The sequence below is a fragment of the Pleurodeles waltl genome, chromosome 9, assembly GCF_031143425.1.
Source record: "Pleurodeles waltl isolate 20211129_DDA chromosome 9, aPleWal1.hap1.20221129, whole genome shotgun sequence".
NCBI classification, from domain to species: Eukaryota; Metazoa; Chordata; class Amphibia; order Caudata; family Salamandridae; genus Pleurodeles; species Pleurodeles waltl.
The window spans coordinates 85,941,487-85,957,329 of NC_090448.1; the positions used below are offsets into that span (position 1 = coordinate 85,941,487).

Sequence of the window (15,843 nt, forward strand, 5' to 3'; positions counted from 1 at the left end):
TATAGCCAAATATACTTAAGCGCTGAGATTGTTAAGCCCACGCAGCCAAATATGCTTAAAGCACTAAGGGGGTTATTCTAACTTTGGAGGAGTGTTAATCCGTCCCAAAAGTGACGGTAAAGTGACGGATATACCACCAGCCGTATTACGAGTTCCATAGGATATAATGGACTCGTAATACGGCTGGTGGTAAATCCGTCACTTTTCCGTCACTTTTGGGACGGATTAACACCTCCTCCAAAGTTAGAATAACCCCCTAAGATTTTTAAACCCACTCCAATACATGGAAATGCAAAACAACAAGACCCACGACCCCAAATGTTTTTTTTTAAACTAGAACTAGTGGAAGATGCTATCGATTACAATAGGCTATATAGGGACTGTGTAGTTGGATGCTGTGAATTTTCCTAAAGCCACTGACTCAACGGACCTCACCGTCAATGTAAATGGGTTGTCATATGTTTTCATAAAGCTCTGCCCCCAAAGGGCATAGGTACCCCTCACTTCACCAAATCCATATCTGCAAAATGTCATTATCATTCTAGTAATTAATGAGCTAAAATAACATGCACGAAGGTGAGAAGGCCCACATTGATACTTCAGCTTTGCACCATATTGCATTGACGTCCTTCTTTCACCTGTCACCCTTACCCATCAGATCTTAGAACAATTGGACCACCTTAGACTGCCCAGGTCCTCTATTTCATTAGTTTACGATAAGTACCCTGGTGAACCCACCACAGTAATTGCAGCTGTATTTCACAACAAAGCGTGCATACAGAAGGATACATAATGGGACCAACATCAAACTCATACCTTCTTTAGAAGACATCTATTTGTTATTTTTGGACTGGCTGACATTTATTGTTGGGAGCGAAAATATTTTTCTTTTCCAGCTCAAAACAATATTGCAGTTGTATTTCACATAGCAGTACCACATGTAATAATTTCATGCTGTTATGTTTCAGCACCACCTACACAAATCAACTTCTCAGATAGATACACAGTTATATGGTGTTTGATAAAAATAAGTTGGCGGCGTTTGCATCTGGTAATTAATTCGACAATTACATTTCACTAGCAAAAAACAACCATGTCAGGGATGCTTAAGAACTCATCCTCATTTTCAATATGTGAATACCTAAGGTAACCGGTCCCTCAACAGAAGCCTGTATCCTAAGTTTAAACTGATCCAACAAGCCAATATCAAACAGAACCATGAAGTAAACCATCAAATTGCAGAATCCCCATGTCTGGAGCACCCTGGATTCCCATCTGTGATCCCTATCCATCTCCCATAAAATTCAAGAAGGCCTTGGAAACAGTTCTCTTCCAGGAGGCTTTTAATTCGCACACAAATACTGCTGAGACGACGCTTTCTTACAAGAAAAGTCCAAGCCCCCCACTTGCATACAAGCCTGCAACAAGAACAATAAAGAAGATGACTAAAAACAAATAGTTTTGCATACAGACTCACGTACCCCATGTGGCATATTTAACATGTTAGATCAAACTATCAACCAAAAAATCAGTTAAATTACATGTATCCACAGCGTCATGCAAAAATGCCAAACCATCAGGCAAAATTCAGCAAGCTACCTTACCTTTTCAGCTGACTGGGCTGTTCCGAAAAATATGGGAATGAAGGCCAGCCATACTATACAGGTAGTGTACATGGTAAATCCAATAGGTTTGGCTTCATTGAAATTCTCTGGTACTCCCCTGGTCTTGATGGCGTACACAGTACACGTGACCATGAGAAGTATGCTATATCCCAACGAGCAGATGATTTGTAGATCAGAAATGTCACACTTCAGGACACCTCGGGCTTTATTTGGGTCCATGGGCTTCTGCTCTTCGTAGTCTATGACAGTTCTCGGTGGGTAAACCCCAAACCAGATAAAAACTCCAATGAGCTGAACAGAAATTAAGATAGATGTGATTGCCAGTTGTGAAGTAGGGCTAATTAGCCGTGGTGCAGTCACTGATTTCTTGCCCTGCTCAAAGATGCGGTAGATGCGGTTGGTTTTGGTCAAGAGTGCTGCATAACTGATGCACATTCCCAAGCCCAAGAAAATCCGCCTGAAAGAGCAAACCCCAATGTCAGGCTTGGCAATCATTAAGAAGGTGATAATGTAGCAAAAGAATATTCCAGTGAGCAGGACATAGCTAAGCTCCCTTCCTGATGCTCTGACAATGGGGGTGTCATTGTATCGAATAAACGTTGCCATGACGAAGGTGGTGGCAATGATCCCTAACATGGCGAGGAAAACTGGGATGACGGCCCAAGGAGAGTGCCACTCCAGTTTGACAACAGGTATTAGCCTGCATCCAGTCCGATTCTCATTGGGTCTGAAGCCGTATGGGCAGACGTTGCACGTTACCTCATCCTGTTGGTATTGGTAGCCATCACACAGCTCGCATGTCCAGCAGCAGGGCACCCCTTTCTTCGTTCTCTTTCGTTCTCCTGGTTTGCAGGGAAGGCTACAGATGGAGGGAGGCACCTCCCTCATTCCCCTGCTCCACTGCATGTCCTCAACCTGTCAATGAAAAATATAAGGTTATTTAAAGTCTAGAGCTAAAGCATAGTCTTGTATGAGGTGCTACACATGAAGGAAGTCAATCATAAGAAATTGCAAAAGACATTTAAATAGAAACAGAAACCTAACGTTTTGAATATAAAATGAACTTCTATGTTCTCTATTGGTCTTGGAGAGGGCATTTGTCCTAGTAGGAAATGCAAACTTGGACAGTGGTTCATAACACTTTACACATGGTAAATCACACCAAATACGTGCTGCTGAAACATTTGTTTCCTTCTGTTTTCACTGGGCGTAATGATATGGTTTAGTGGATTAAAATACTTACTACAGATAACTTTTTTACAGGTTACAGGCTCGAACCCTCGTGGTTCTTCTCTTCCTAGTGGATCTGCACCTTCTAGTACAAACAACAAAGGTTGCCCGTTGTCTACCAGTAGTTCGCGTTCATCGTAATATTTCACTACTACAGTTATAAAATGTAAATTTTTGTACTTCTGGGTCAAATAAATATATCCTTGAGTTTGTTCTCCTATTAACTTGGCATCAGCAAACGTTGTCCCTTTTCAATGAAAAATCATCTCACTATTGAAAAGTTCTATATATTTTCATTCATTACTACATTTTTGTTTAACTCATCCCATACAAATTTTACTATTGTATAAATCTCAATATATTATGAAATATTATATTTTTTAAACCTCTCCCTATATTTTTCAGTGCTTTGTATCTACTAGCATTTTTATGCATTAATTTGATCACCTGGCATCACTCCAGTTGTGAGATATCAAATGTAAAGAGGGGGCTTACTCCTCTTTGCAAAGTGGATACAAAATTAAAACATTGTTTTGGGTAATAGAACTACACTTTTATTTTTACATGGGTGCAGGTGCAATTCTGCAACATTTTGGCAGCGAGTAAAATGATGGCAGGGTTTCGTCACCGATATTTACAAACACAATCAATGGAAGACGAAAGAACTTGTCGACAAGACAAAAAAGTTACAAATGCTAAACTGAATTAACGCAGACATTCTATTGGAAAGGCAAAATAGCTCAGTAGATTGATATAGAAAGCAATTGTACAGAGATTATTTGACTTGAAATGACCATAACCAGACTAGAAAGAAAATCATAAGCAGCGCCATAGGCTGACCCAGTTTGTGACTAACAGAACTTGAGGCCGATGTTGTACTCATTATTTCTGCTGCTAACTGGTGACAACTGATGCGAGCATCTTCATTTTGCAAGATTGTAAGTTTGTTCTAAAGGGAACATATAGCCCTTAAGCTCATCTAAACCCTTCCTGTATGTCAAAAGAGAAGGCCAGAGCCATTCAGTTTTCTGCCTTTGATCTAGCTCCAAACGTACTGATCCCTACTCTTCAGGATCAACTATCCACTCTGGGTTCAGTGGCAAGTGGATTGCAGTTCATCACTTAAACACTCACTGAAGTTAAGGATGGTGCTCGCTGTATGAGAGTACTGAATTTTTCATGAGTGATTGTGAAGATGGCACTTCTATATCTTTAGGAAATTATCACACACGGTATGTAAGTTATAAGTCATCTGTCAACACTAAGGGCCATATGTACAAAAGCATTTTCCCATAGACACAGAATGGGTAAAACCCTTTGATGCATCTGGCCCTAAATTACACCATAATACCACATAACGCATCCTTCTAAAGTTTTCCACTAAATCATTCACTACATCACAATGTATCAAACACACTGATGGTGTCATAACAAATATTGTACAGCAACTCACTAGAATAAATATCATTCATAGGAGTAAAAGCAGAAAGACAGTAAGTAGGGAAGGTGTCTGAGTATACGTTATTGTCCAGCATCCAGTACTGGAGGAGGAATTGGATTAATTTAACCCCAAGCAGTCAGGAATTACAAACTAGTAAATCCACATAAGACCAGGCAGATCATTCTGGGTTCAGGTAATGGATGGTGTTATACTGACAGAAAAGAGTAATAGTTATTTGTAAATAGGGTGAATCCACAGGAAATATTCTGAACTGTGAAGAGTTTTTCAACCTGGTGTGTCCAAGGTTGGCGCAGACATGCCAGATCCATCACAATTTTTCAAAATATCCTTATGTTATAGATTTGCATGTAATATTCAAAAATGGAACACAGCCAGTGGTTATTCTGAAAATGTGGCATGGATCCGACTCCTCTGGACCTAGGATGAACAACTCTGTTTTAAACTATAGTTATGACCTGGGGCTTCATGGAGTGTACAAAGATTAGTGTGGGAAAGTTGCAAAAAAAGAGATTGTTGTGGAAAAAGAAGAAAAGAAGACTTGCTTAACCATCTTCTTTAAATTCAGAATCTTACTCATTAGTTCAAGCAGAAATTCTGCCTGGATGGGATTCCTGTAGTTTAAACGCTTCAAGACCAAGGCCTTCACTCTCCCATGCAGGCCTTCACCAGACGAAGTTGGGAAAGTTTTGTGAATTAGTCTACGATCAACTGATCAAGATTTTGATTTGAAACCCATCATTCAGGCATGATATTACACCTTTCAAACTGCAATCTTCCAAACCCAGTTAAACAGTAAAAGAGCAAGGTCTTCTTAACGCTTCATGAAAAAATTAGATACAAATTTCCATTGTGTCAGGATTAAGCTCAAATAAATGCTTCTTACATCCTGTGTTAGCTGGACAGGTTGGCCTGGATAAATGTAGTAAGCCTAAAAGGAAGATGGAAATGGATTTGTGACTAGCAAACTCTCATGATGTGTGATGTTTTAGATCATGCTTCATGGTTGCATTCACAGACAACCTTGTAAAATCTACTTATAGCTTTTATCACATAAGAATATGTTTTGGGTGCAAAGTACCTAAGGAAGGAAAGAGCCATATTGTACCATCAATGCTTTCTGTCTAAAATGTGAGTCCTAGTATGTTTTAAGTTTTTTTTAATTGAAATAAAGAGCCCATTCGAAACAGAACAGTGAAACAAAGGTACATAAAATAGGCAGAGGAATATTTTAGTCAGAGAACTTAAAATGATATTCGATAACAGGCATCAGTGTTAGCATAGAGGTTAGGAATTCCCTCAGATTCCCAGTCCACATTTACCCCAAGCCTCAGGTGGTGTTACATTGTGTGATTTAAATACTGAGGCTGGGCCATGCATCAACCATGGGCCACCCCACCCAGAGGGCATACAGCCACATAGCTACGGAACATGTAGTCTGTGGTGGGTGTCTCTTCAGGCTTTTAGGGAATCTGTGGCATCATGGGACATTCTAAGGTCCAAGAGTGGCCTCCTCGTCGTATTCACTGATTTTGTGCCTAAGCGAGCCAAGGGCAATAATGTCATCAGAGAAATGAAAGGCCAGATCAAGTGAATTGATGTCTGTTTCAAGTCTGGCAAGCTGCATGTCGGCGTTATGCTGAAAATAGGAATATTGCTGTCATTATTGTTTTCTCCCTTCGCTCGTCCAGAGTAATTTTACATATGTCTCTGACTGTTCTGATATCCTCGTAATTATGTAGTATGGTTTTAATAGCAGATTTTAGATTTTAAAAGCTGTTGTGCAAGCAGAGTTAAACCATTAATAGGGAGGACAATATCTATGGCTTTTTTAGAGTCAACATACCAGACACCGTTTTACATTTCTCCTTGAACCTGTTTAGAACATCTAATGGGGCAGCTTCTTCTGACAGGCAGCATTTTACCTCAACTAGTTTGCCAGCTATTAGATCATCACAAAATGTTGTGGTATCTGTTTTTTTCAGATTTGACATGGATTCCCTTATTAGGGCAATGGTGTAGGTTAGTACCGCATCCAAGTTTATTGTTCTTAAGTAAATGGCAGTCAAGACTGACTGTCACAGGCTTATGATCACTAGCGCTGGATGACAAGATGTGTGAGTCTAGCATTAACGGTGTAAAATCTGGAGACAATAAGATAAAGTCAATTGTACTCCTTCTACCTTTGCCTATAAATGTTGGCGCGTGAATCACTCTTTAGGAAGTCTGATAAGAAAAACAGGTTACTTTAAGCAAGTATTTGATTTATTGGCTCCCCATAGGCTGAATGAACTAAATGTGTGCTGTTCTCTCTTTGCCTGTCCATGATTCTGCATACACAGTCTCCCCCAAGGGGACATCTATTGATATTAAATACCATCCAAATCATAGTCACCTGATCTCTGCTTCTTAGAACATCATCCAAAATAATAAAATGCTAAATATTAGATTAAATTAACAGACTGCATGGAAAATAAATTAAAGTAAAATTTCATTAACAAAATATTTGAAAAGCCTGACAAAGACAAGTGCAAAATTTGGAAATAAGAAGTGAACGTTAATTCTTCCGCTTTGATGTTTATACATTTAAGTGAGAGAAGGAATGCAAGACTCCCCTTGGGTCTGCCTGATTGAAAAGGTGAAGCTGCTGTACAAAATGACTGGAAGCCGTCTATATAAAAAAATTTGGTGGCCCAAGTCTATTGGCGGCATACTACATTAGATTCTTTTCCATTTATAACCAATCATCATTTAATAATTTGTGATGGATACTCACAATATTCTGTGAGAGGAGGTGGAGACCAACCTACTCCTTGATGGCCACTGTAAATTATACAACCCTCCTGGTCTATTATAGTTATCAGACTCAAGGGTAGGTGGTGATGGGATTTGGTTGCAGGCTTATGAGGAGACCAGTAATTCAGAATCAGACAGCCCAGATAAGGGTAAAAAGCAGTTCTGTAAGGAAAAAGGCATAACAGGCAAGTCTGCCAATTTTGAAAATAAACTGGCACTGGTGATTTCAGGGTCTGGGAAAGATATTGGTGTGGGTAGCCGATAAAAGAACCCCAGAGGGGGAACAAGTACCTTGCCCTGTTGATTAGCTAGATGATCTTGACCGTGCAACAGAGAACTCACCCGTCGTGGATTTTTAAAATTAAGATTAACACAGACTTCCTTTGGGGTTTTAGGTGAAAGGAGCAGCCATTGGACTCTCTGGACCATTATGATTCATCAACTAAGTCAGATGACTGTTGGACTTTTTGGCCATACGCATGGTCATCCCTAGTCTTTTTGCCTCCTTCCTCCTGGTTTTTCTGACCTCTCGCTGTTGGCTCTAGGACTCTGAGCACTTTATCACTGCTGACCAGTGCTAAAGTGCAGGTGCTATCCCATCTAAAGTTGGTATGATTGGCTTATACCTAGTTGGCATATTTAATTTACCTATAAGTCCCTTGTACAGTGGTATCTCTATACCCAGGGCCTGTAAATTAAATACTACTAGTGGGCCTGCAGCGCTGCTTGCGCCACCCACTGAAGTAGACTTTCAAACCTGTCTCAGGCCTGCTAGCGCAGGGCCTGTGTGCGCAGTTTTCTGCCACAGGGACCTGGCATCTAAATTTACTTGCCAGGCCCAGAACTCCCCTTTTACTACATGTAAGTCACCCCTAAAGTACGCCCTAGCTAGCCCTATGGGCAGGGTGCCATGTATGTAGAAAGGCAGGACATGTGCCATATTGCATGGCCTGTCCTAGTAGTGACAAACAGCCTAACTTGGTGTCTCACTGCTGTGAGTGCTGCCTTCTCATAGGATTGCATTAGAAATGCCCTGCCTTATGTGTAAGGGGTATTGTCTGATTTATGAGGGGTAGCGTAGGCGTGTTTGGTATGGTTGTGATGGTGATAATAAATACTGCTTACTGGTGTGGGTGTATTTTTTATTACTATCACAGAAATGCCACTTCTAGAAAGTGCGCATTTATCTGTGCTTATAATTCTGGTGTTTTGCAGCTTGACTCCAATCCACGTCTGGGCAGAGTGACAGTTGGGGCTTGGTGCATACTTTTCAGACAGCCTGTATACAGGGAGGGTGGAGGTGTCACCGAGGTGCATCTGCATACTGAATAGTCTTCCTGGGCTGAGAGAAGGGAGAGGCGGGGCACACCTGTATTTGTAAAGACTGTGCCCTGGCCTCACACAATAGGGTCGTTAACCCCCCACTGATGTTTGGAGCCTGTGCTGAAAGGAGAGAGGGGGCACTCCCAGAACCAGTTGTAACTGGCTGGAACCTCCTCTCCCTACCATTGTAAAACACTGTAAGAACTGACTATAAGTACAGGGGAATTTTCCCCACAATTTGAACATTCTTGGAACTTGAAACTGGACACAGGACGCTGATGAATGGACTCACCAGGAAACCGCCATGGACTGCTGCTGCTGTGCTGACCTGTGACCTGCCTGGTCACTAGGAGGAACTGCCACCATCTGCACCCCTTGTGCTGGCCTGTAGCTGGGCCCACCAGCCCTGTGCTCCTTTTTTCTTAGTTGTTCCCAGGGGCAGGGTGCTGTGGCCCCTGACCCCTGCAACGATTTTTAAAATCTGTGCCCAGAATGCTCTGACGAGGAACAAGACATTCTTTGAATGACTGAGGCTGCTGAAGGGCCATTGCGCTTTGAAAGCGCTTTTCTTTTGCTAAAAGGAAATCACCGCCGCAGCCCGGGCTTTAAATTGTGCCCTCGCGCTTCCTGGAGCGCGTCTCTGATGATTGGGAATCACCGCCGCAGCCGGGTTCGGAAAGTATCCCTGAGTGCGAGGTCCGCGCTCAGCACTGTGCCCCCAGGGCACGAAGGAAACCTCCGTTTTATTATAAGGAGCAAGCGTGCTCCTGTTGGTGCCCCCGGGGCGAGGACTGCTTTTGGGAGTCCCCCCGGGGCACCGGAAGGCCCTGCCTTGGGCCGGAATGCCATAGGGAAGGCGAGGGGAGAGGAGGACGCCTCTCCCTCGCCTGGGGAAGCCTCGGAAGGCTTCGGTTGCCGTCCGTGGGGCGGGAGGAGAGGAGGACACCTCTCCCCCGCCTTGAGAAGCCTCGGAAGGCTTCGGTTGCCTGGGGAACGGGCAGCAGCCTCATCGGAGGCTCGCTGCACCCCCAGATCCCTCGGGGCCCCTGCGAGGGCCAGCCTTGACACAAAGGGGTCTCCCCTCCTGAAAGGGCCGATGGAGGCCCCGGGAGACCCCAGGAGTTAGCGGGTCCCCAGAGGGGCCCGTGTTTCACCCAGGAGGGGGTGCGAGGCGCCCCCCTCCCCCTTCAAAGGTTTCCCTGACCTGGGCCCCCCCCCTCGAGAGGGCCGGTGGAGGCCTAGGGGGGCCCCCAGTGTTGACGGCCCTCAGAGGGGCCCGTTTTTCATCTAGAGGAGGTGCGTGCCGCCCTCCCCTAACCCCAGGAGATCAGGGAGGCCCCCGTTTTGCGCAGAGGAGCGCCGGGGGCCCCATTATTCGTTTTAGGCACTGGAGGTGCCTCTACCATCTACCAGGTACTTTTAAATGGACCAATAGGATCATAATTGAAGTTCTTGTTACAGACTTTTCTAATTGTGATATATTGCCTACCTGTTCTTTGATGGTTTTACATATGTGTGCACATGTTCCTTTTATGGGCATGACTTGCTAATATGTTTGCTTAAACTTGCCATAGATTTTCTAATGTTCCTATTATGGGCATTTTATGATATTCTTGTGACAAGTGTGCTAATGTGATAACGTGTTTCCTGACTACTGCTTATGTTGCAGAATACTGAGTAACCTGTGTGTTATGTGTGACTACTGCTAGTTTGCAGAGTAACTAATGTGTAACGTTCTGACAACTGCTAAGGTAGCAGGATAGTACTGTTATGTGATGTTGGTCTAATAATTACGTTGTGTACAATACAGTGTATTTTCATATAATCTGGTGTTGTGTTTCCTTTGTGGTGGGGATATTGCGTCACATGTATGTGTGTGTTGTGCAAACGCTTTACGCATTGCCTCCGGGTTAAGCCTGACTGTCCGTGCCAAGCTACCAAGGGGGTGAGCAGGGGTTATCTTGGACGTGTAACTCCCTTGCCCTGACTAGAGTGGGTAAGTTCTGCCTGGCTGAGGTGCATACACTAGCCAACCAGAAACCCCATTTCTAACAATGACCAGCCTACATTTTCTTACACCAATGGCTCCATTTAATTTCAGGCCCAACCACACCTAATCGTGGTACCCCTTCTAAGACTCTGATGCATGGGGTGCATTCAGGTGGTATTTGTAGATGTTGCAGGAAGCCACCACTCATAGACACATTGAGCTGATTTCTTGAAAGGCGATGAGGTAGGGGATCACCATTTGTTCATTCACAATTTGAATTATTGTGCATTGTTATTGGGGTAATTGTAGGCAGGCTTGGAAGTGAGTGGGTTACTGAGGAGTTGACAAGGTGAGGAGAAACACTTGTAGCATGCAGTGTGTGCTGGTTTCTGAATTGAGACTGAATGAAATTATTTTAGGTCTCTGACAGGGCTTGGCTATATCACCCAATATTGTAATACGGTCAAGAACGTCAAGTAAGAGGTTCCTCACTAGAGCCTCCATGTTGCCAAAGAAAGGTTTGCACAAATTAAGTAACTGAGACTTAAGGTTGAGCCTTTCTAACAAGGTGGGGTTTCTTATTAAAGGTTTGTGCTTAGGTCTTCTGCAGCCCTCATCAATGTTTATAAGTCCCTTAGCTTTTGAATTTACCAGTGCAGCCCTCTAGACTTTTCCATACACCAGCTTCTGTTTTGAAGGTAGTGGTTTATGCGCACTAGGCTGATGGTTATCAGAGCTTCGGCCATGATATCGGCAAGTTGCCCATACATAATGCAGGGATTATTTATTTTGGTTGTAATATTTAAGAGGGTTTGATTGTTTGCTATCAATGGAGTCCTTCAACCATCGTTCTCTCAAGCTGATGGCTTAATAGGAGTAAATAAAGTCAGATCTTTAGGTTGAGTTTTAGGGTCTTTAGTCAATCTCTGAACAGCGTTTATATGATCCTCAACTAACTCCACTCTGTAGTAATTGCACCCATAAGAAATGTCAAATCCTATGTTATTAAGAGGGTTAAAAAGTTACCCTTGTCACCTCCGTTCTAAGACTGAGTAAGACTCTTTTTATTCATTATTAACTGAAAGCGGCAAAGGGGACTTAACTGGAAATAAGATAATTAAGAGTCTGTCCTACTCATCACTTGGCTTCAAGGGGTCACAGAATCTTAGGATCACAAGAGGGGCCCAGCTCTCCAGGTGTCTGATGGGTACAGACTGACCTGCTCTTGGCCCGGTCTTCGACCAGGTATTATCCCAGGAACGTCCCATGCATGTCTTGCAGGTCTCCACATGCTTCTTAGCACATAGGCAGCATCTAGCCCCTCCTCTAAGGCTCACAAGAGGGCAGGTGTCCTGTGTGGATTGAAGTCCCTCTGCAAGCAGCTACAGGAAAGCATCCACAGTCATAAAAGTCTAGAGCAAGAGAATGGATGTCCAACTCAAGTCTGGCAAGCTGCATGCAGATGGCATGCAGAACTCCAGCTTGATTAGCTATGCATGCACCTCGTATTACCACCTTAAACACCTCCTAGAACATTGAGGCCACAGATTGAGCATTTTGGGAGGAATACTCCACAATTTTAGACTGGAGTTTACTAAGGAATACCGGATCACAAAGAGCATTGTCAGGGAGTTTCAGGGTGTGTGCATGGTCTCAAGCAGTGGGGAGAGTGATCTCTAAGAGAACTGGAGCATGACTGGAGACTATTCCAGTAGCCAGTTGAATGATTCAGGGGATCGCATCTTGAGTGAACAACCAGTAGTCAATTCTTGACCAGGTGTTGCATGAAGTGCTTATGCATGTGCGCTCTTTATCATAGGGATGCTTACTCCTCCCTACATCTTCCAGTCCGTTATCTCTAAAATAAGATGGAGTCAGGCTGTAGCTCCTTGACTTCTGATACGTGTGTCTCAAGCTGATCTAAAAAGTATAAATATGGGCCTAAGTGTACACAATTGCTACCTCTCTGTAAAGACTATCTAGTGGAGACGCTTTTCTAAAGCAGCGCATATCCAATAAAGAGGCAGGCCCTGCCTTAAGAATCAATTGTTTCCTATTTGGCCACCTAAAACAATTCCAAAAAGGATTGTGTGGTAACAAATTTGTAAATGGAAAGCAATCCCCATGGCAGTGGCTTATTTAAAAAAAATAAGTGCTTGGTGCAAAGTTTTGCTCAGAAGCCTGCGACCAGCAATATTGAAAGATGTGTTGCTATGAGTCTTGATTCCAACCCCCTACCTCTTTAATCTACCACCAGACATTCTCTGTCTTTTCGTCTTACTCTTTCAGGTTCTTTTTTTATTCCTTTTCCCCTTTTGTCAACCTTTTACCCATTTTCTTTTCCTTCTTCTTTGCCTCTTGTTTGGTTTTATCTCTACTGGTCCCAAACATAAGTGCTGGTGGATCTCACCTGCAACCAGTGCCTGGCTCTTGTTACGCACTTCACTTTAGCACTGCTTTCCATTCGCTCATCTGTTACCATCCAAACGTGGGGATAGTACATTTCCAGTAGTTTGGAAAACATTGAGGTCACTGCCATTTTATTTTAACATTTCAGTACTAATCGAATTTAGTAGGGAACACCCTGTTTCATGCTCCCTCCTAATTGTAAACGGAATGAGTTGCAGCAAACGGAATGAGTCGAAAAGTGGGTCAGAAAGACGTGTGAGACAGGTTCTGTACATTGTAAAACAGTTGGTTATGGTCACAAGTTGTTATTTTCTGGATCACAAGTTCAGCAACTGTTTTTAGATAAAGGCCAGTTTTATGTATTTTTTTATTTTGTATGCAAGTGCATAGTTACAATAAGGCCCAGACCGTGTGTGAACTTTAAGCAGTTCTGGCTGTGTAGTAGTTAACGGAACCTTGTAATGTAGTATGCATAGTTAATAACCAACATTGCCTGAAGGTATCACAAGCAATACAGCGCCAATAGTGCTAGCAGTGCTGAAAATTAGGCCCATATTTATACTTTTTGACGCAAACCTGCGCCAGCCGGGCGTCATATTTAAGGAATGACGGCAGTCGGCGCTGCGGCCTGGTTACTGTAAAAAATAAATGACTCTAACCGGGCAGCGGAGGCATAGGGAAGACTGGGGGTTGTGCGTTAAAGAATGGTGCAAGTCAGGTTAGAGTAAAAAAAAATTACTCTAACCTGATGAGCGTGATTTTTTGACGCACAACCTCCATGGAAATGACTCCTGTCTTAGCAAAGACAGAAGTCATGCCCCCCTGCCCAATGGCCATACCCAGGGCACAGTGGCATATAGGGGGGCCCAAGTTAGGCCCCCCTATGCCACCTAAAAAAAATAAAAAAATGACTTAGGGCAGGGAAGGGCACCTGTGGGCTGCTTCCATGGTCAGAGACCATGGAAATGAACCCACGGGTCCCTTAATGCCTGCCCTGACCCAGGCGTTAAAAAACAGTGCAAATCCGGCTGGGCGCCATTTTTTAAGGCCCTCCTCCTCCTGTGCGTCAAAATGACGCTGGAGGATGAATAAGGCGCACATGCCTTAGAGTCATTTTTGGCAAAGGAATGCCTACCTTGCATGTCATTAGCGCAAGGTAGGTTTTCACGTACAAAAAATGACTCATACTCCATAACTTTGGCACTGGACGGGTCTAGTACCAAAGTATAAATATGGAGTTAAGTTTGTGCAGAACTTGCATAAAAAAATTACGCAAATCCGGCGCTAACAGTGTATAAATATGGGCCTTAGTGCGAATTGCACCCATGCATACCCTTTCAAGTTGATTTTGTTGCCACTATAGAAGAAAATCCACTTGAGCGCCAGCAAACTTACTTGAAGGGCAGCCCTCTCTGACCCATGTGTCCGCCCGTGTTATAAGATGCCACAGAAGGCTCTATGGCAATCGGAAATCATGCTGGTGCTGGCAAATCTCACTTGTGGTCGCATGCTCACCTTGTGGAACCTCGCGTCGTTCCTGCGAGACACGAATAGCAGAATAATTCAGCCACACACCAATTGATTGAATTTGACAGGAATTCCGCAATAAAAATGTAACGTGGAGTTACCCAAATTCCGCCAAATCCGCGTGCGGAATTATAGTTCCAACCAGGCTTGCTAGCATGATGTGCTGTACATGTGTTGTCTGTGTTCATGGGTGCCTGTATTGTGAATGTATGCCTGTATGTGTTTAGATATGTCTGTGCATGGAAGCTGGTAGCGTGTGTGCGTGCATTCAGGCACAAATCCGTGCATATTCTGTAGCTTTGTATGAATGCGGTATTCAAAATGATGACGTATTGACATTATCCTTATGTGCTGGTTATTTTCGCAAGTGCCTCGATTAATTAGTGCCTGCTGTTCCGAGCAGAAACTTCACCACCCCCCCAACATACCGTGGTACCTTTTAAGGAGCTTGAGGATGCTGTCAGCATAGAGATAGCTAAACATGGGACAGTTACTCTTAAAAAGTTCCTTAAAAGATCACTTTATATTTCAGCCTTGCTATAAACCTGCACAAGCCGTGTTGCTTCAGAACAGAAAATTAATAATAGAATGCGAGCTGTCAGATAAGCCCCGTGGCACACACGTCTGGCCCCCTGAGATTAGGCTGGGAACTAGTGATTACATATTGCCTTCATTGGGGAGGTTGAGGATCCTTCGCCCACCATTTTAACTTGTGGGTCCTCTGCTCAAGAGTAATTTCTCTCTCCTGTTGTAAACATAAGTAACTGAAGTTTTCAATGGCTTTTGTGCTGAACTTCGGTTGAGCTGAGACATCTTAAATCAACATTATGTGCTAAATATCAAAAGGCAAAACGGTGACAACTAACACATAAAAAGCTTGCCATTTCACAAAATATGTGGGTCCCACAATTATTTCACTAAGCAAAAGAAAAACACCCCGACTGCACCCCAGGGGTAATTCCATGACTACACCACGTGGTGTTTACCTGGGGGAAGTAGGTATGTCGCATATAGAGGTGGAGATGCGTGGAACATTACCATCATTAGAAAGAATATAGTGGGCAAATTTACACAAATGTACACATCACTGAAATGATGGGCACTACACATTAGCTTTCTATCAGAAAGTGAAGATTAAGTGGGGAAGGTTCAAGAATGCTTGCAACAGAAGAAATTAATATTTTGCCTTTTAGGAGAACAGACAGGAGGCCTGGATGAAGACTAAGAATATGTAGAGGTTCCACTGTCCATGCCAAGGTATATTTTTGACCACAGTGTAACGAGCATCTTCCTTAAAAGGATGTGTTTTCCTGGATCACTTTGTGAGGAGAGAGACTTGCAGGGCAAGAAGAAAGATTTTATTATTATTTCTGAAGATTAGGGGCTGATGACCAAATAATGGCGAATGAGCATGTTTAACTTACTCTTATAGCACTCCTGGTTTACCTAGGATTGCAGGGTAGGAGATGAGCACCACTGCTTTA

The 15,843-nt window shown here is 43.3% G+C and overlaps 1 protein-coding gene across 1 annotated transcript in view; it reads right to left on the reverse strand.

Annotated features, from left to right (window-relative positions):
* Positions 1-15,843, reverse strand: part of GRM7 (glutamate metabotropic receptor 7) — a 1,785,443-nt gene that overhangs the window by 526,843 nt on the left and 1,242,757 nt on the right. Inside the window, exon 8 of the mRNA XM_069206344.1 lies at positions 1,605-2,540. Within this exon, the coding sequence (XP_069062445.1) occupies positions 1,605-2,540 (936 nt within the window). The remainder of the gene's footprint in view (positions 1-1,604; positions 2,541-15,843) is intronic.